This window comes from Bison bison, unplaced genomic scaffold (assembly GCF_000754665.1).
Source record: "Bison bison bison isolate TAMUID 2011002044 unplaced genomic scaffold, Bison_UMD1.0 scf7180017864252, whole genome shotgun sequence".
NCBI lineage: Eukaryota > Metazoa > Chordata > Mammalia > Artiodactyla > Bovidae > Bison > Bison bison.
Genome location: NW_011494824.1, coordinates 1,967,321 through 1,989,452, shown reverse-complemented (window position 1 = coordinate 1,989,452; position 22,132 = coordinate 1,967,321). Strand labels below are relative to the sequence as shown.

At 42.7% G+C, this 22,132-nt stretch overlaps 1 protein-coding gene across 1 annotated transcript in view; it reads right to left on the bottom strand.

Annotated features, from left to right (window-relative positions):
• IQGAP2 (IQ motif containing GTPase activating protein 2) overlaps positions 1-22,132 on the bottom strand; it is a 330,456-nt gene that overhangs the window by 245,225 nt on the left and 63,099 nt on the right. Inside the window, exon 2 of the mRNA XM_010847615.1 lies at positions 16,093-16,192. Within this exon, the coding sequence (XP_010845917.1) occupies positions 16,093-16,157 (65 nt within the window). The 5' untranslated portion in view covers positions 16,158-16,192. The remainder of the gene's footprint in view (positions 1-16,092; positions 16,193-22,132) is intronic.

Genomic DNA, 22,132 nt, shown 5'->3' with positions numbered 1-22,132 from the left:
TGGATTTACAGGGTCTGGAGCAAACCTCAGAAGCCTGAATTTACACGCATACCTCTGTGAACCCAATGTAAGTGGTAACTGAATTTAGAATCACTGTCCAAACTCATTCTCTCACTCAGATGATGGAGCTGCCTCTTCTTTTGCCCTGTGAAATGCTGGAAGAAGGAACAGCTAGATATTACAAATTATTTGAAAGAAAAAAAAAACAAACCAATCAATCAACACTTAAGCCAAGCAAGACTGAAAGAGGAGAGTATGGAAATGACAAGAACTGTGAATTCTTGAATTCATATTCTAGCACCTAAACAGGTTCAAGTTTCTCAGCAAAAATGAAAGATATATGACAAAAATGTACACACAGCTAATTCCTCCGTACTAAGAATTCAATGTTTCACTAAAAACAAACTGAATTTACCAAACAACAAGCTTAATATTCAACTTTATTTCCATGTATTTCACCACTGAACTTTCAATGAATACTTTTTCTGATCAATATGACTTAGAATCATGGGAGAAAAGAGTTGTCAACAGCCAGGACATCTTTATACTAATCTCAAATCTGCCACTAATTCTACCATAGAATCATGAGTTGACAAACTTCTCTGCACCTCAGGGTCCCTGAATACAAAATCAGGATTTGCACTCTTAGAAGAAAACAAGTGTTCAGACCCAAAAGGCAATGGAAGACTGTCTTAAAAATGCAAGAAAAAAATCATTCTATAATAAGGGTGTGCAGTTATTTGGCCCCCACCGGCCTTGCTTGGAGTCCCTCTATCTCTTGAATGATGACACTGTTCTCTGACTTTTGAGCATCACAGCATGAGGCAGCCTCGGGTGGGGAGGTTCATACAGGAAGGAAGAGACCTCAGTGGTGTTGGCTCTTCATACCTTTTGATGTCTCAACAAAAAAGCAAAGCATTCTCTCAAACCAGTCAAAACAGCAGCAGAACCAAGAAGACGAATGGTAAGTTGAATGTAGAATCCAGACACAACCGAGAGGAAAGATGCACCAAACTGTCTTGAGTGAGAATAAAACCTACACCACTGAACAGTGTAAATTCCTACTAAAACGTTAAGAAGGTGGATAGAAGAGAGACAGAGAAAAGACAAGGACGAATGGGTGGAGACCACAAGGTAAATTCTCCCCAGAACAAACTACTGGCAGTAGTCACAGTTAAAACAAAAGCAAGCAAGCAGCCAACAGAAAAGGGAAAAGAAGAGAAAGAAAAAGGAAAACATAAAGACAATGGCTATATTTTGATAATTCTACCTAAACTCAGATAGTGAGAAGTGATCAAGAGTGAGAACAAAGTTAGTCCACATAGAACCTAGAAACCAAGATCACACAAACCAAAGTTTTGAACTTACAGTGAGGACATGATCAAAACACATTAAGAAATAAAGACATGAGACAGTGTTTGTTTTTTTAAGCACACAGGTTTTGAAGTCAGACAGATCTGAATTGGAATATAGTTTATGTCGCCAGCTGATCATGACCTTAGAAAAATTACTTAAGTTCTTCCAGGGCTCAGTTTTTCCATCTATAAAATGGGGATAACCCCGTGTAAACTGAGTGCTCCAGGCACCACACCTGGTGATTGGAGACTCTGTGTGATGATAACCCCTGCAGGAAGGAATGTTTGAGACCATGGAGAATTCCAAATACCTCCCAGCTTTCCAACTTCAAAAGCCTGAGAACCAAATGTGAACTCTGGGATCAGATGTCAGTTGCTAAACTTCTCCTTGGCTGGAGAAGATTCATATTGATTATTTGTATTTAAAAAATACCTGTGCTCTGAGAAAGTATCCTTTCACTTGTCAGATCACACCTGTCTGGCACCTTTCCAAGATATACCCAAGGCTAGAGCACAAAATATGTGAAATTAAAAGCAAAAAAGTCTCCCAGCTCTGGGTCCCAACCCTGGGCTTGGCTGATAGCAACCACACAATGCTTCCTGCTGAGTCAGATAAGCAACGCCTACGTCTGCCCCAAGGCATTTGACCTCTGAGCTCCTCTGATCCCTAAATCCAGTCACACGTCAAAGCCTTCGGCTTCTCCCTTTACAACCTTAAAGTCTGCGCCTCCAACTCCAGCTCCACATTCCCTGGACACCGCCCAGCTGAACCTCAGTCCCCAAGGCTCCAGCGCAAGCTCCACACCCTGGTAGGCAGGGCTGCCTTTACCCTGACTCCTCTGGTTCCGTTCCAGTGTTGGTTGCGCTGTTGTGGCCGACTCTTTGTGACCCCATGGACTGTAGTCCACCAGGATCCTCTGTCCATGGACTTCTCCAGACAAGAACACTGGAGTGGGTTGCCATTTCCTTCTTCAGAGGACCCTCCCCACCCAGGGATAGAACCCGTGTCTCCTGCGTTGCAAGCAGATTCTTTACCATCTGAGGCACCAGGGAGCTTCCACGTGTGTGTATTAGTCGCTCAGTCATGCCCGACTCTCCGTGACTCTATGGTCGCAAAGACCATGGCTCCTTGGTCCGTGGGATTTTCCAGGCAAGGATACTGGAGTGGTTGGCCATTTCCTTCTCTAGGGAGGGCGCTTCCAAGGAGACACCCTACTGAGTCTCAGTGTCTCCCAGGCTACCCCTGACGACCCCCTTCTTCTCACAGGTTACTCCCTCTCCCTACCTCTAGGATGTGCCTTGGTGGGACCAGTCCTGGCCTACCAGAAAGGTCTTGAGTCTCTCCAGCCTGACTTCTGAGGTCAGCTGGTTAGAAAGCAGCCCCAGACAGATCAGTCCTCAGAGGCAGGCCCTCCCCTCCTAGAAGACAGACCCTGAAAAGGGCCCCTACTCTCAACTCAGCTGTGCCTGCCCCTAGCCCCCAGCCCCCAGCCCACTAGCCTGCCAACCACTGCACGGAGCAACTTCATCTTGACCCCCTGGACAGTGGAGGTGAGGGTAGAGCCAGGGAGAGGATAAGGAGGATGAAGGAGGAATGAATTACCACAGAAACATGAAAGCTATTTATGGTTTGAAAATACAATTAAGAATTCCTTAAAATTTCATTAATGTTCTGTATAGAGCAACAACATGTCTCTTAATAAACTGATTACCAAGAAAGATCCTGCCCTCCCAATTCCAAGTTCCTATTAGCTTTGCTTATGAACACAGTCATGGGCAGCATCCTTAGGAATAAAGAAAGTAAGGTCCAAAAGAGCGGAGAAAGTCCAGGGGATTCTCTAAAGCATCTCTAGTCCAAAGATTCTTTTTATTAAAGTCAGTCAGTTCAGTCACTCGGTCGTGTCTGACTCTTTGTGACCCCATGGGCTGCAGCACGCCAGGCTCTCCTGCCCATCACCAACCCTCGGAGCTTGCTTTCTTAAAGTTCAGTTCAGTTCAGTCGCTCAGTCGTGTCTGACTCTTTGCGACCCCATGAATCACAGCACGCCAGGCCTCCCTGTCCATCACCAACTCCCGGAGTTCACTCAGACTCACGTCCATCGAGTCGGTGATGCCATCCAGCCATCTCATCCTCTGTCGTCCCCTTTTCCTCCTGCCCCCAGTCCCTCCCAGCATCAGAGTTTTTTCCAGTGAGTCAACTCTTCGCATGAGGTAGCCAAAGTACTGGAGTTTCAGCTTTAGCATCAGTCCTTCCAAAGAACACCCAGGGCTGATCTCCTTTAGAATGGACTGGTTGGATCTCCTTGCAGTCCAAGGGACTCTCAAGAGTCTTCTCCAACACCACAGTTCAAAAGCATCAATTCTTCAGCATTCAGCTTTTTTCACAATCCAAATCTCACATCCATACATGACCACTGGAAAAACCATAGCCTTGACTAGACAGACCTTTGGTGGCAAAGTAATGTCTCTGCTTTTGAATATGCTATCTAGGTTAGTCATAACTTTCCTTCCAAGGAGCAAGCGTCTTTTAATTTCATGGCTGCAGTCACCATCTGCAGTGATTTTGGAGCCCCCCAAAATAAAGTCTGACACTGTTTCCCCATCTATTTCCCATATGTAATCATATATACTCAGAGTGAAGCAATCCCCAACTCAAGGCTCTCTCTTGCTTCAACATTTGCAACATTTCTCCTTTCAGAGCTGATTCTCCAGCTCAGGACTAGGTAAGGCCAGCACTAGAGGCTTGATCTAATCAATGAGGTGTCCTCTTGGTATCTGAGTTGTAAGCACTGACACAAAAGGAATCACACCCGTGTTTTGTTTCCTTTCCAGGGCACACACAAAACTGTCCCAGACTCGCTAATACAAAGAACAGCTTAGCTCACAGAAAGAGCTCTTTGAAGATAATATTTCTAAACAAGCCCATCACAGAGGCAAGGCTTTTTTGCTTTGTTTATTTTCAGAGGTAAGACAGAAAAAGTAAGCACGGCAAAAGATTTGTATGCATTTTTCTCTTTTCCTTAAAAAAGGAATATTATATTTCAGGAACTTTTCTTGGGAAACAGAATAGCAGCCCCATTCATAATTACTTGCTCAACTGCAATTTGCAAACTCCCTTTCCATTTCTTGCCAAGATTCCCTCTCCGTTTCCTGACCTTCATAACAGCTCCAGCTGAATTTCCTTCCTCAATCCCCAAAGAGAATCCACCATCTTAAATTTTGCACAGTTGTCCTAAAAAACTGAAGAACTGAAGTTTGTAAAATAGACTTATTTTCAAATATATTCAAATGTATTTTGCAGAGATTAATATGAAATCTACTCAGCAGTATTCTTTTGGAAAAGCAACTCCTTTAAACAGTGAGATGTTCCAGCACCAGAGAGAATTTTTCAAAGCCTGTGCATGTCTGCACAACCCCATGCCAGCAAAATTCACATAGCAAAGAAGCTATCAAGTTAGCTTTTAGGGCTTACCTAAAAATCCATATAGTATTATTTAATATGGTAGAGGAATGTACAATTTAGTTTAAGATGGCTCACAATTCCCAAAAATCAAAGCATAAATCACCTTGGTACCGTAATCATTTAGACCAAATCATCATCTAAGTCCCGACTGGGTTTCTGACAGTAACAAAATCTATCCTCCCCCTCCGAAGTACCCTTTCCAGGGTCAGTTTCAAAAGGCTATGTACATACCCTGGAGAAGGCAGTGTCTAAGGGGGCCCCCAGTGATCTTCACCCTCTTGAATTCATCCCTTTGTGTAATCCTTCTCCCGCTGAACACAAGATGGATTTAGTAACTTGATTCTAATGAATAAAATACAGCAAACTCCAGGCCATCATTTTTGAGAACAGGTTACAAGACTGGTTTTCACTGTACGTGCCCTTTCTGGCTCGTTCACTCTGATGGAAGCTAGTGCCAGGCTGTGAGCTGCCCTAGGGAGGGCCCGGAGGGCAAGCGAAGCCTCTGGCAAAGCACAGGAGGACTAGGTGAATGCCGTGTGCGCTTGGAAGAGGGTCTGCCCTGCTTGAATCCCGAGAGGACCACAGGGACACAGAGCCAGGGGACCCAGGAAGCTCTGCAGATTCCTAACTCCCAAAAGTTGTGAGATAAGGCTGTTCCTGGCAGTCCAGTGGTAAAAAGTCGGTGCTTGCACTACAGGGGGCACAGGTTCCATCCCCTGGTGAGGGAACTGACATCCCACATGCTACCAAATGCAGCCACACACACACAAAATGCAGATAACTATTTGCTGTTCTAAGTCACCGAGTTTGAGAGTAAGCTGTTACACAGTCATGGATAACTAATGCATATGCCAGACATCCTCTGCCTCCTGACACAGTTAGGGTTAGCTCTCCAAGACATCATCTAAATCCTTTAGCCTGTACAGAAACATAGCTCCTGGAGGGAAGAGCCACTTCATAAAGGAATCATCTCTCTTTTTTGAGATATGCTCTAAAAATATCTTTCATTTTCCCTTCACTGCCATTAATATTAGTCATTTAAACTTAAGTCTCAAAATACTAATAAATTCTTAAACTTTTAACCTCTTAAACTTAAGAAGTCTATATGTATAGACTTCAGAATTTTATAAACTATGAGCAAAAATTTTAGCCACACACAAGCATTTTAATACACAAGCTACTCTTCTTCTCTTCATTCATTCATTCATTGAAAAATACCCTCTACTCTTTTCTGGATACCTTCTAGTTTACTGTGGTGGCATTAAATTAACTAGAATTGCTAGTCTTTTAACTCAGTAGGAGCTTCCCAGGTGGTGCTAATGGTAAAGGACTTGTCTGCCAATGCAGGAGGTCTAAGAGACTTGGGTTTGATCCCTGTTTTAGGAAGATCCTCTGGATGAGGGCACGGCAACCCACTCCAGTATTCTCGCCTGGGGAATCCCATGGACAGAGAAGCCTGGCGGGCTACAGTCCATGGGGTCACACAGAGTCAGACATGACTGAGCAACTTGGCACTCAGGCACACATAATTCAGCAGGTCACGTATAGGGCAGGAAGAATTTGTACCATCTGATTGTAACAGAGAATTTTCCACTGAGACAAATACCAAATTTGACCTCCAGGTTGGCAGTCTAGCCAATCATCTATAATCCTATCTACCATGAATCTAATTCATACCTTACTTGTTACCTCTAGGAGAACTAAAACATACAGGAAATAGAATACAATCAACCCTCATCAGTAACAAAAATTCAGTGCTGGGCACTAAGTAATTCATTCAAATATGGAGGAGATACAATGTCACTGAGAGCTTGTAACTGGGTTATTTGATTCAGATGTCAGAGATGGGGATGTCAGAGAAGGATTTCCTGAAAAAAGTGAGCTGCCATGGTGACTCAGTCAGTAAAGAACCAGGCTGCAATGCAGGAGACCCAGGTTCAATCCCTGGGTTGGGAAGATCCCCTGGAGAAAGAAATGGCAACCCACTCCAGTAGTCTTGCCTGGGAAATCCCATGGACAGAGGAGCCTAGCAGGCCACAGTCCATGGCGTCGCAAGAATCGGACATGACTTAGCGACTAAACCAACAACCACCACCATCTGAAGACAGAGCAGAGTTTCACTCGATAAAGAAGAGGAAACAGGATTAACACAGTGCAAACATCCTGTGTAGGAGAGAACACTGAAATGAAGGGGGGTGAATGTAGCTGGAAGATACAGCAATAGGGAATGGGCTCAGGATCAAACAGGAGACGCTGTAAGGATTGGACTATGCAGAGCCTGTGAGTCCCCACAGGAGTTTGGGTTTCATCCTCAGAGTATTAAGAAACCACTAGAAGGTTTTAAACTAATCAGAATTTTGAAGATTCATCTGATAAAGGACTGAAGCAACCAGAGGAGTGGGGAAACCAATCAGAGACCATCATAGTAATCTAGCAAGTGATGCTGGAAGCCGGCAGTGGACTGATGGTGGAACAGAGACGTGAATACGTGAGGGGGATTTAGGAAGACAGTGGGCTAAATATGGGGAGACACCTATGCACACACACAGAGAGATGAATACAGCGAACATAAGTGAAGGACAGAATTTCAAACCCATGAGTAAAAGCTTTAACCTCACAGCAGTGAGCTTTTTTTGAGTAAGTGTTATTAGCTTGTGTGAGCTACCATCTCTCGAAGTGACCCTATTCTGCCTGTTTGTACACAATGGATGCTACAAAAAAAAAACCCTGAAAAATGAGTAGCGTTTAGACATCTCATGTGTGTTTGGAGTACCTTCTGTGTGCATTTTATCTGCTAAATATTGTATTTCACAGTTTTCTAAGGACCTCTCCAAGCCAGGCAGAGCAAGGGAACTTTTCTTTAACAAGAGCTTTAATGAGATATAATTTACATACATTTGACTCTTTCAATTGACTGAAAACAATCCAGTGGTTTTTAGTACACTCACAGCATTGTGCAACCATCGCCGCAATCAACCTTAGAAGATTTTAGTCCTGGCCAAAAACACTCACACCATGAGCATCAGTCCCCAAACCCCTCAATCCTGCCAGCCCTAGGCAACCACAAGTCTACGTTCTGTCTCTAAGGATGTGCCGATTCTAGACATTTCATATAAGCGGCATCATAACAATGGATGTGGCCCTTGGTGTCTGGCTTCTTTCATTCAGCATAGTCTTGAGGTCCACCCATGCTGTAAATATGTAGCAATACTTCCTTCTTTGTTTTTTAAGACTACTGTTTTAGGTTCACAGCAAAACTGAGGGGAAGGTACTCAGATTTCCCACATATCCCCTGCCCCCAGACACGCCCCAGGCCCCTCACAGTATCACTATCCTCCACCTGCATGGAACATTCACTTGAATTGATGAACCTATATTGACAATCAGGCCTCCCTGATAGCTCAGTTGGTAAAGAATCCACCTGCAATGCAGGAGACCCCGCTTCAATTCCTGGGTCGGGAAGATCCACCAGAGAAGGGATAGGCTACCCACTCCAGTATTCTTGGGCTTCCCTGGCGCCTCAGCTGGTAAAGAATCTGCCCGCAATGTGGGAGACCTGGGTTGGGTCTCTGGGTTGGGAAGATCCTCTGGAGAAGGGAAAGGCTACCCACTCCAGTACTCTGGCCTGGAGAATTCCATGGACTGTATATCCATGGGGTCGCAAAGAGTTGGACACGACTGAGCGACTTTCACTTTCATAATGACAATCACCCAAGTTCATATCCACAAAATAACCTGTACTGACAACCACCCAAAGTTCACAGTAACATTAAAGTTCACTCTTGTTTCCATACATTCTGTGGCTTTGGACAAATCATGACACTTATCTACCATTGTGGTATCTCACAGAATATTCCTACTGTCCTAAAAAGTCCTCTGTGTTCCCATACTCATTTTCCTAATATTTTTACTGTCTCCACAGTTCTGCCTTCTCCAGAATATCATATACGTGGAGTCATATAGTATGCAGATTTTTTAGATAAGCACTTTTCACATCATAATATGCATGTAAAGTTCCTCTGAGACTTTTCATGGCTTGATAGTTTCTTTTTTTTTAGTGCTGAATAATATTCTGTTGTTTGGATGTACCAAAGTTCATTTATCCATTCACCAACTGAAGGACATCGTGGCTGCTTCCAAGTTGTGCCTATTAAGAAAAAAGCTTCTATACACGTCCCTGTGTAGCATTCTGTGTGAACAGAGCCTTCATTCCACTGGGTAAACACAGAAGGAGCACAATTTCTGGATGATATGGTAAGAATTAATTTTATTTTATTGGGCTCAAAAATCACTGCAGATGGTAACGGCAGCCATGAAATTAAAAGATGCTTGCTCCTTGGAAGAAAAGCTATGACAAACCTAGACAGCATATTAAAAAGCAGAGACATCACTTTGCCAACACAGGTCTGTAATAGTCAAAGCTAGACATACATTTCCAGGAGTCATGTATGGATGTGAGAGTTGGACCATAAAGAAGGCTGAGAGCCAAAGAATTGATGCTTTTGAACTGTGGTGCTGGAGAAGACTCTTGAGGGTCCCTTGGACTGCAAGGAGATCAAACCAGTCATCCTGAATATTTATTGGAAGGACTGATGCTGAAGCTGAAACTCCAATACTTTGGCTACCTGATGAGAAGAACCGACTCATTGGGAAAGACCCTGATGCTGGGAAAGATTGAGGGCAGGAGGAGAAGGGGACAACAGAGGATGAGATGGTTTCTATGGCATCACCAACTCAACGGACATGAGTTTGAGCAAACTCCAGAAGATGGTGAAGGACAGGGAAGCTGGCGTGCTGCAGTCCATGGGGTCACACTTGGACATGACTTAGCAACTGAACAACAACAAATGGTGAGAATGTTTAGTTTTGCAAGAAACTGTCTTCCAAAGTGGCTGCACCATTTTGCGTTTCCACAAATGAGAGTTCTTGGTGTTCCACATCCTTGACAGCATTTGGTGTTGTCGTTGTTCAGATTCTGGTCATTCTGGTAGGTGTGTAGGGGTGTTCTGTCATTTTATTTTCCATTTCCCTGATGACATATGCTGTGGAGCACCTTTTCCTATGTGTATTTGCCATCTGTGTATCTTCTCTGGTGAGGTGTCATCTAAGGTCTTTTGCCATTTATTAATCAGGTTGTTTTCTGATTGTTGGGGTTGAAGAGTTCTTTATGCATCTTTGATAACATTCCTTTATCAGGTATGTCTTTTGCAAATACTTTCTCCCAGTCTGTGACTTATCTTCTTATTCTATTGACATTGTCTGTTGTTGAGCAGAAACTTTTAAATTCAATGAATTTAAAATTAAATTCATTTTTACCAGCTTACCAATGCTTTCTTTCATGGATCATGACATTAGTGCTATGTCTTAAAAGCCTTTGCCATACTCAAGTTCATCTAGGTTTTCTCCATCATCCTCTCAGTTTTACAGTTGTGCATTTTACATGCACATCTGATCCACCTGAGCCCATTTCGGTGAAGCATGCAAGGTCTGTGTCTGGATGCACTGCCTGTATGTGGATGTCCAGTTGTCCCAGCACCATGTGTTGAAAAGACCATCTTTGCTCCACTGTACTGCTTTGCTCCTTTGTCAAAGTTCAAGTGACTGCATCTACAGGCATTTCTGTGCTCGCAGTTCTAGCCCACTGATCTATTTGCCCATTTTTTCCACCAGTGCCACACTGTCTTGATTACTGCAGCTTTACATTAAGTTTCAAGTCACGGAGCATCATTCCTCCAACTTTGTTCTCCTTCAATAGTGTTGGCTATTCTAGATCTTTTGCTTCTCCCTGTAAACTTTAGAACCTGGTTGTTGATATCCACAAAATAACTTTCAGGGATTTTGAGTAGGACTGCATTGTATCTATAGATCAAGTTGGGAAGAACTACCTTGACAATATTGAGTCTTCCTATCCATGAATATGGACTATCAGTTTATTTGGTTCTTTGATTTCATTCATCAGAGTTTTGTGCTTTTCCTAATATAGATCTTGTCTATATTTTGCTAAATTTATACCTAAACATAAAGCTATGACCAACCTATACATCATATTCAAAAGCAGAGACGTTACTTTGCTGACAAAGGTCTGTCTAGTCAAAGCTATGGTTTTTCCAGTAGTCATGTATGGATGTGAGAGTTGGACTATAAAGAAAGCTGAGCACCAAAGAATTGATGCTTTTGAACTGTGGTGTTGGAGAAGACTCTTGAGAGTCCCTTGGACTGCAAGGAGATCCAACCAGTCCATCCTAAAAGAAATCAGTCCTAAATATTCATTGGAAGAACTGATGCTGAAGCTGAAACTCCAGGATTTTGGCCATGTGATGTGAAGAACTGAGTCACTGGAAAAGACTCTGATGCTGGGAAAGATTGAAGGCAGTAGGAGAAGGGGACAACAGAGGATGAGATGGTTGGATGGCATCACTGACTCTATGGACATGAGTTTGAGCAAGCTCCAGAAGCTGGTGAAGGACAGGAAAACCTGGGCTGCTGCAGTCCATGGGGTCGCAAAGAGTCAAGACACGACTAAGCAACTGAACTGATACCTAAACATTTCATTTTGGGGGATGCTAATGTAAATGGTGTTTAGTTGTTAATTGCTGGTACATAGGAAAGCAGCTGACTTATATGTTAACCTTGTATCCTGCAAGCTTTCTCTAACTGCTTATTAGTTCCAGGATTCTTTTATTATTCTTTCAGATTTTCTATACTGTCAATCTTGTCATCTGCAAACAAAGATAGTTTTTAATCTTCCTTTTCAAACCCTATAGCTTTTATTCCTTTTCTTGTTTTATTGCATTAGCTAAAACTTCCACTATAAAGCTGAAAAGGAGTGGTTAGAGGGAATATCTTTGCCTTGCCCCTAATCTTAGTAGGAAAGTTGTAAGCTTCTCACCAAGCAGTCTGATGTTAGCTGTAGGGTTTTTTATTAATAGTCTTTCTCAAGTTGAGGATGTTTCCCTATATTCCAACTTTCCTAAGAATTTTTATCATAAATAGGTGCTGGATTTTGTCAAATGCTTTTTCTGCATCTATTGATATAATCACATGATTTTTCTTATTTAGACTGTTGATGTGATAGAGCACATTTAATTGATTTTCAAATGCTGAACCAGCCTTGCAAACCTTGGATAAACCCCACTTGGTTGTGATTCATATAGTTCTTTTTATACATTGTTAAATTTGATTTGCTTATATTTATTTTATAGCTGAGGAATGCTTCATTCTATGGATGACTGTTTATTCATTCATCAGTAGATAGACATTTGAGCTGTTTCTACTTTCTGCTCTAATGAATAACACTTCAGTGAACATTTATGTGAAGGTTTTTATATGGACATGGGTTTTCAATTTTCTTGGGGATATACCTAGTGGTGGAATTGCTGGACCAAATGGTAACTCTGTATTTAATTTTTTGAGGAGCTGCCAGACTATTTTACAAAGTAGCTCCACCATTTTACAAGCCAACCAGAAATGTATAAGGGTTCCAATCTCTCTACATCCTTGCAAACAATTCTTTTTGATTATGGCTATCCTAGCATGAAATGGTATCTCATTGTGGTTTTAAATTGCATTTCCCTAAAGACTGATGTTAAGCATCTTGTCCTGTTCTTATGGTTCATTTGTGTATCTGATTTGGAAAAAATGTCTATTCAGAAACTTGGGCCATTTTTAAACTAGGCTACTTACTTTTTATGTTGAGTTATGAGTTCTTTATATATTCTGAATATAAGTCACTTAGTAAGTATATGATTTGCAAATATTTTTTCCCATTCCATGGGTAGTCTTTTTAGTTTCTTGGTGGTATCCCTTTGAATCAAGAAAGGTTTAATTTTCATGATGTCTAATTAATCTTTTTTCTTTTTTTTTTTTGGCTTGGGCTTTTGGTGTTGTCTCAAAAACCACTGACTCAAAAACTCAAGGTTGCAAAGATTTACTTCTGTTTTCTTCTAAGAGATTTACAGCTGTGGTAAATTTTAATTATCATAACAAACCATTATAATTATCATAACATTTTAATTATCATAATAAACCATTTTAAGATAATTTTTGTATGGTGTGAGGTAGGGATCTACATTGATTTTTATGCAGGTGTACATCCAGCTGTCTCAGCATCGTTTGTTGAAAGACTGCTTTTTTTCCCCCACTGAATTGTCTTGATCAAATGGTTATTAGGTTGAACTAGGCTTGCATTCCTAGGATAAATCCCACTTGGTGGTATATAAGCCTTTTCATATGTTGCTGAACTCAGTTTGAGTTTGTTGAGAATTTTTGTATTTGTATTCATAAAGGATATTGGTCTAAGGTTTTATTGAGGTATCTTTGTCTGGTTTTGGTGTCAGAGTAATACTGGTCTCAACAGAAAGAGTTAGGAAGTGTTCCCTCCTCTCACATTTTTTGAAAGAGTGGGAAGTTTTTTTTTGAGTACTAACTCAATTTTTTTTTACTTGTTTTACATCTAAGATTTAGTTTTTAAAATTTCTTCTTGAGTCCGTTTTAGTAGTTTGTGTCTTTCTAGGAGACAGTACATTTCATCTAGGTTAACCAATCCATTGGCATATAATCATTTATAACATTCTGTCAACATCCTTTTTATTTCTATAAGACTGGCAGTGATATCCCCTCTGAATGAAGCACTTTTAAATGGTCTGAGATTAACAATTATAGAATCTTGAAATTATTAAAACTAAAATCGAAGATATATCTATTGGACTCTAACAATTCTGAAATTTAAAAAATTTTGAGTTACAGGACATATAAGCTAAATATCCTACCCGTTCTCACCTCTGGAAAGAAAAATAGAGGCAAAAATACAGAACCCAACACATTTCTAGTTAAAATACACCAAAGTCAGTTCAACTGAAATAAACAAGAAACAGTTCCTGGCTAAATTTTCACATTCTAAGTACACCATTCAATGGAAATTCAATATTCTAAAGCAACTACACTCACAGGAACACACACATGCACGCACTATAATACATCCAATATAATAAATGCCTAATGCATTAACAGTGTAAGAGAATCAGGCAATAAACTATCTCAAATAAATAACTTTTTGAACAGAGACTAACTCACTCCATTTATGTTTTGAGTTTAGGGCCATCAGAATTCTGTATACTCTGCTTTCTGAAATCACAGCACATGTATTACTAGGCACATAATTTTTACATATTCCATAACCAAAAAGCAACTTCCCAGAAAGTCACAAGAAATGTTCAGATATTAATAAAAGATTCATAAATACATATTACATCTAAACCTCTACTTGCAAGGTAAGTTTAGGAAAACCATCTTAAAGGAAAAACTGTGTATTTTACCATCTATTCTTTCAGTTTCAAAGAACTTAAGCTAATTGTTATGCTGACTTTTTGAAACTAAAATTTAAGTACACAATTCTGAAAACAGTAAAGAAGATGACAAGCTTCCAAGCTATCCTGATACCACTTTGATACATTCAGGAGAAAACTATGCTTGTTATCACCATACACCTGACTGGCACTACAGGTTAAAGAACACTTACAACCTTCTTAGTCGATTTTTAGGGGGAAAAAAATCCATTAAGTAAGTAGGGCAGGTAGTGGTAACATCTTTATCATCCCATTAGAGAGGAGACACAGAGAAGGCAATGGCACCCCACTCCAGTACTCTTGCCTGGAAAATCCCATGGACAGGGGAGCCTGGAAGTCTGCAGTCCATGGGGTCGTTGAGGGTCGACCATGACTGAGCGACTTCACTTTCACTTTTCACTTTCATGCACTGGAGAAGGAAATGGCAACCCACTCCAGTGTTCTTGCCTGGAGAATCCCAGGGACGGGGGAGCCTGGTGGGCTGCCGTCTATGAGGTCGCACGGAGTCGGACACTCGGACACAACTGAAGTGACTTAGCCGCAGCAGCAGCACAGAGGAGACAAAACTGAACTTCCCACAGGGTTGACCTGTCCAAGGTCACAGAGTTCAGAAATGGTGAAGCTGAGACCAGAAAATCCAGTCTACTGACTCCCAGTCAGACAGCTTTTCCTCTGTGTGACACTGCTCCCCACTTCTAGAAGCCTGGAGGCAAAAACCTAGAACGGACAGTGTGTATCAGGAAGAAGTTTCCACTAACTCTCCTGAAACTTTTTCATTGAAAGTATGCTTATTTTGAATGTCTGTGAATCCCTATCCTTATCTAACTGGAGCCACAATTTGGCTAAAAGCATGTTTTTAATAATCTTAGACATACAGTGAGTCTTCAGTGACTTGCAACCTGTCAACTTCCAGACATGTTAAATAACCTTTAAAACTTAGTCTTTAGAGCTTAGAGCTAAAAGGCACTGTGAAAACATTAAACAATCCTGGAAAACCCCCTTGTAAGCAATTTTGAGGCCAAATTAGTGCATGTGTCACTGGATGTTCTTCTACAAAGTACTGATGAAAATCCTCATTCTTTGAGCTCTGTAGGTAGTTATGTATAAGTGATCAGAGATAATTAACACCAACGACCATTAACTCCAGGTTTATTTTCTACAGAGATAAGAGCTGAAACCTATCTGTCCACGGAACAATACTGTTGCTTGATCACAGTGCAAAGCATTAAGTCAGAATCTACCTCAAGGCATCCGGGCATTGCAGTATGCACCCAGCAAAGGACAAAGTTCTGATTCCCCTGATACAGAGGCCTAAGTGTAAATACTTTCTTTATCTTCACTTTCTCCTTGGAGAAGCCAACATTTCCTTGTAATATGAAAAGTCTGAAAGAGTCAGTGCAATTTTCAGAGACAACATACCTTCAGTGATCACACACCCATGAGTTAAAAAGGAGACTGCTGTCATAAACCTGCCATCTAGCTTAGTGAGCAATGGACTTCAGTCCAACATGCTGTGGGCATGTAGGAATATATAATTACACATTAATTAATAATAATAGTGATAATTATAATCACTGGGGTAGGGTTGGGAAAAAGATCTGAGGATACTCTGAGGAAAAGGAAGTTGGTTTAAGTCTCTGCAGCTCCCCCAACATCCATGCCAGAGAGACGAGAAATTTTAAAATAATCTGTAATTTTCCAAGAGATTTCCTGGGAGGCTCTGAGGAAGAAAAAGGAACATCTGCCTCCCTAGTGCCTTGATGCTGGCTGTGGGAGCAACTTTTTCTCAATTCTTCCACTGACAACACACAGGTTGATTCTTCTCCCATTACCTTAGTCCTAACAAGGCTGCAAATGAGTTATTAAAAATATAGTACCCAAAGCTCATCTCTAAGAGAAGGGGCACAAATAGACCAAGTCTGACTCTTACCTTTTGGCTTCCTCCAGGTGACACAAATATTCATAAGCGATATTCTGCCGCCTCCTCTCATCCATCTCCTCTGCAGAGAGTCTTTCATCATCTACAATAGCTGGAAAGAGAGGATAACATCACATCACTTGGAAGAACAGTGTTCAAATCATGAGACGACCAACCAGAAAAAACTCACATGCAGCTCAACACTGAACACTGAGAGATGGGAGTATTGAAACATCAACCACAGAAAGAGAATTGCCTTTGGATTTTACAATGTTATATTATTTCTAGCAAAACCCGCAATACTGAAGTATCAGTCTGTTCAACTGCTCAGTCATGTCTGACTCGTTGCAGCCCCATGGACTGCAGCACGCCAGGCTTCCCTGTCCATCACCAACTCCTGGAGCTTACTCAAACTCATGTGCATGGAGTCGGTGATGCCATCCAACCATCTCATCCTCTGTCACCCCTTCTTCTCCCGCCCTCTGAAGTATACATGGACATTACACAACAGAAAGAGAATAGCGATCAGACCTCACAGATGTGATGCCACAGGATTTAGACAGCCTCAAACCAACTAGAGGATGGTCTACCAGCAACTGTCCTCAACAGGCTTCTAGAATTGGTGCAGTGGCTCAGAGAATCAGATTGTCCTGGAAATTCTGGGGTGGAACAAAGAATCTGCAAGGACTTGTGTTTTCCCACTCCTAGAGGGGATTGAGGCATCTCATTCAATCCCAATCCTATTTTACAGATGACAAAGTCACTAAAATCCCTCCCTTGCTTATGTCTCGGCCTTTACGAGGCTTTCATGGTCAACAGGTACCCAAAAGAAAAATGCAGTGGAGACAGCCAGGGAGCAGAGTCTTCAGGCCCACACCCTTTATTCCAACACGAGCCTAGTTTATAAACTGCCACACTTCAGCCCTGCTTTTCTGTAGAGGACTCAGCCTCCCCGCTTCCTGACTGCACTTCCTCTGCTTGTGGCCTCAACAGTACCCGGCAACCGCCAACAGTCACATCAGCCAAGTTTTGGCTGCCTATTTACAGGACAACACTTCTCTCTCATAAAAAGAATCCCTTCCCCCTCTTCAGTCCTGAGCGTCCATTCTGATGGCTGTAAAATGAATTTGGTTTCTCGCTGGTTAGATTTCTCATCTAATGAAGACAATGTGTGTAAGCAGCACAAGGGGCAGGACCGTCGGGGTTTGCTCTTTTGTTCCCAGTCGCCAGCTCCAATCAGCCGTTTAAACGGGACCCCTGGGCTTCCCTTGTGGTTTAGACAGTAAAGAATCCTCCTGCAATGCGGGAGACCTGGGTTCGATCCCTGGATTGGGAAGATCCTCTGGAGAAGGGAAAGGCTACCCACTCCAGTATTCTGGCCTGGAGAAGTCCATGGACTGTATACTCCATGGGGGCGCAAAGAGTTGGACAACTGAGCGACTTTTACTTCACTTCACTCCCAAGCAGAAGAGAGGATATGAAGGTCACTCATCCATTCCCCAAGAAAGGCCAAGCACACATCCGACTAATGAGGCACCTGAAACATCAATCTGGCAGGCAAAAGGAGTTAGGAGCAAGATCTGAACTCTTATTGGGCAAGTACAATGCTCAACACTTAAGATCTAAAAATAATAACCAAATCCTCAAAGACTTCAAAAGAAAGGGGAGATTATGTTTTCATCAATATGTAGATATAGATACAGCGACCCCGTGGACTGTAGCCCACCAGGCTCCTCCGTCCATGGGATTCTCCAGGCAAGAATACTGGAGTGGGTTGCCATTTCCTTCTCCAGGGGATCTTCCTGACTCAGCGATCGAACTTAGGTCTCCTGCATTGCAGGCAGACGCTTTAACCTCTGAGCCACCAGGGAAGCCCAGATATAGATATAGATATGTATAAACATATATATATAATATACATATATAAAACACACACACAAATATGTAAAAGACAGAGTACCATAAGCATGGGAATATGTACTAGATGCTTCCTTATTGAGCACTTAATTTCCTTCAAGGCTTAGGCAGAATTTAGTATGCAGTGTCTCATTTAAGTCTCAGGACTCTCTCCGAGGCAGGTATGTAATCTATCGCACTTTACCTCTGAGCAAACAGCCTGAGAAGGCATTTGCCCAAATGAAGAGCAGAGACCTTAGAGCTAGAAATATTAGTCTGGGAGGGAAAAAAGCGAGTAGAGAACTTCAGGAAATGTCTTTGTTTATGGGTGAGGAAGAAAAGGAAACAGCAGAAGAGGCAACTAAAGAGCCTCTTGATGAGGGTAAAAGAATAGAGTGAAAAAGCTGGCTTAAAACTCAACATTCCCCAAACTAAGAGCTTGGCATCCAGTCCCAACACTTCATGGCAAATAGAAAAGGAAAAAGTGGAAGCAGTGACAGGTTTCATTTTCTTGGGCTCCAAAATCACTGGTCATGGCGACTGCAGGCATGAAATTAAAAGACACTTGCTCCTTGGAATGAAAGCTATGATGAACCAAAGGTCTGTATAGTCAAAGCTATAGTTTTTCCAGTAGTCAGGTATAAATGTGAGAGTTGGACCATAAAGAAGGCTGAGCACCCAAGAATTGATGCTTTTGAATTGTAGTGCTAGAGAAGACTCTTGGGAGTCCTTTGAACATCAAGGAACTCAAACCAGTCAATCTTAAAGGAAATCATTCCTGAATATTCCCTGGAAGGACTGATGCTGAAGCTAAAGCTCCAATACTCTGGCCACCTGACGTGAAGAGACGACTCACTGGAAAAGACCCTGATGCTGGGAACGATTGAAGGCAAAGGAGAAGAGCATAGCAGAGGATAAGATGGTTGGATGGCATCACCCACTCGATGGACATGAATCTGAACAAACTCCAGGAGACAGTGAAGGACAGGGGAGCCTGGCATCCTGCGGTCCATGGGGTTGCAAAGAGTCAGACATGACTTAGCGACTGAACAACAACAACGTCCCTCCCCCGCCCATTCTCCTCACTGTTACCAAAAGCCCCTTTGTAACACACAGTCCTACTGATGTTATTCTCTGTCTCCAAACCTTCGATGGATCTTCATTTCCTACAGAACACAGCTCTGGAAGAGAACATGTTTCCTCTCCTCCCCTACGTGAACAACCACTTTGCAGTGAACCTTCACAAAGTGGGCTAACCATCATCCCGAAAAGAATATACTTCAAAATTATGGTTTCCTCATTAGGGGTCACCTTAGAGGATACCTCGCACGCCCACACAGCATCACCTAGTCCTCTCTCTTCACTGTTCCTAACAGTTCATTCCCAGGACACCCCATGACTACTAGTTTCGTATTTTAATTTCCGTCTAAAGAATGCCTCCCACTTCTCACAGGATATTTTCATGTTTTGGTACCTTCATACATGTTAAAAGCTTGAAAGCAATAGCAAACTCCTAGTCAGAGTCCACCTGCTCATTTTACCCTCCCCAGGGGGTAAGGGAGGGGTCGCCTTCAAAAGGAGGCACTCTGCCTGCCACCTTCCTTCCGCCTCAACCAGCCCACCCAGGAGGAGGCGAGAAGCACCAGCAGGACTGTGCTCAGACCTCTGCCCCCCAACTGCCTCCATAAGCCATGCAAGATCCCACCAGCCCAGGGCTACGGGGGGCTCTCAAACACTGAGGTCACCACCCAAAGAGAAGATATGACTTCATATTTGAATTAAAACACACACTCGCCACAAAGCTTTACCTTGCTACTACAAGGTACTGGCTATAGCTGATGGAATTCTACCCATCCTTAAGGTTTAACTCCAGGACCACTTTCTTCCCAAAGTCTCCCCTGATGGATTCTATTCACAATGTCCTCTCTTCTGGTACCGAAACTGAGCAGGACCCAGTGGGGGCCTCCTGGGGACAAATTCTTTACATGTCTTTCGTTTCTTGTTTGCAGGGAAAAGGTTTCAGCCTCCTAGACCTTTCTTCCCTGAGTACCAAAGGACAGGTTCCAACAGTCACTAATCAGGGAATGGAGGAGAAGCAGGAAAAAAAGGAGCAGTCAAGAACCAATAATGCATCTATGGGGCAGGATCCTGGTTTCTCTTCAAGGAATATGTTTAACAATATATTTGAGTTCTTCTGCAGAACCAAGGCCCTCGCTCAAGAGGATAACTTCAGGCAGAGAACAAGATTCCCGAAGCACCGCCCTAGTAGCGCATCAACAACCAATCAGAAGAAAGCCACATGCCCCTCAGCCCTCACCCCAAATTCTGCCCATAAAAACTGCTCCCTGAAAACCATGAGAGAATGTCAGGGTGCCGAGCATGAGCCACCCAATCTCCGCGCGTGGCCCTTTCGCTGCTCCAGACCCTCAGGTTTGGGTTTGTCTGGGCTCGCTGTGTGTCTTCCTGTGCGCATGAACCTGCATTCTGCGCCCGTGCCGCCTCCACGGCTTTAACAGTAAATCCTACGAGACAGGCGTGTGTCCTCCAGGTGTCAGCACACCTCCCTGCAGACGCTGCACACTCCATGAAAGTACTGACGGGCTTTAAAATATCTACCTGGGGTACTCTTATTTGCCCATTTATGTTGAATAAAGGATGTGGTCACTGATGAAGGAAATACAGCACTGTTCTGTAGACTTCACTCGACTAACATTCAATTCACAGATTCTATGAGCCAAGCAAGAGTCAGAGCACCAGACACGGGGCAGTGAACAAAGCAAAAACTGCATGTCCTCATGGCACATTGTACACATTCCTTCCTTCCCTCCTAACCTGGCCCACATCCCTGGCCACTCCTCTTCCAACCACACACACTTCAACTTCACCTTCCTTCCTTCATGACCTATTGTGTCAAAGTGAACACCAAGGTTACGAGTGTGAGAACGTCTTAATTACAACAAAAGCAGATCTCTCTGGGCCACAGAGGTTGCCTGCAAATATTTCTGCATTACTCAACATTTACTAAGTAGCAACTTCTGATAAGGGACACAGGCATGGATACTAACCCTGCCATTTAAAGAGCCTTCACAGAGCTGATAAAATACACTTCAGCATGACACTCCCACCCATAAAGCACTTTTCCATATTATTGTGTGGTTTTCGTCATCTCCCTGAAAGACAGGTGTTATCTCTTTCTTACAATTGAGAACAGGGTCAAGCCAGGGGAAGGGACTGCCATGGTTACTGCTGGGTTAGTGGCGGAGCCGGGGCTGCAGCTGAGGGCCCCCAGTACCCTGGCCCTGCTCTTTGCCCAGCGCCACGCTGCTGCTGCCAAAGTTGAAAGGGCCTTGTCACTGTCAAGCCCAAGGGAAGATCACTAAAGTGCCTTCAAAACTGCTTTTTAAATTGATTAACTGAGACTTCCTCTAAAGTCCATCTTTACTTGCTGCCTTGAACACTAAGAAACACAGGATATCGTGAAAAACTACTTCCTGAAGTATTAGCAACTCACAAAACACTTGCTGTAATGTTAGCCAACATTGGCTAAAGATGGTAAAGCAAGCACATTTTATGGAAATCACAGTTCAGTTCAGTTACTCAGTTGCGTCCGACTCTTTGCAACCCCATGAACCACAGCACGCCAGGCCTCCCTGTCCATCACCAGCTCCAGAATTTACCCAAACTCATGTCCATCAAATCGGTGATGCCATCCAACCATCTCATCCTCTGTCGTCCCCTTCTCCTATTGCCTTCAATCTTTCCCAGCATCAGGGTCTTTTCAAATGAGTCAGCTCTTTGCATCAGGTGGCCACAGTACTGGAGTTTCAGCTTCAACATCAGTTCTTCCAATGAACATCCAGGACTGATCTCCTTTAGGATGGACTGGTTGGATCTCCCTGCAGTCCAAGGGACTCTCAAGAGTCTTCTCCAACACTACACTTCAAAAGCATCAATTCTTCGGTGCTCAGCTTTCTTTATACTCCAACTCTCACATCCATACATGACTACTGGAAAAACCATAGTCTTGACTAGACAGACCTTTGTTGACAAAGTAATATCTCTGCTTTTTAATATCCTGTCTAGGTTGGTCATAACCTTCCTTCCAAGGAGTAAGCATCTTTTAATTTTATGGCTGCAGTCACCATCTGCAGTGATT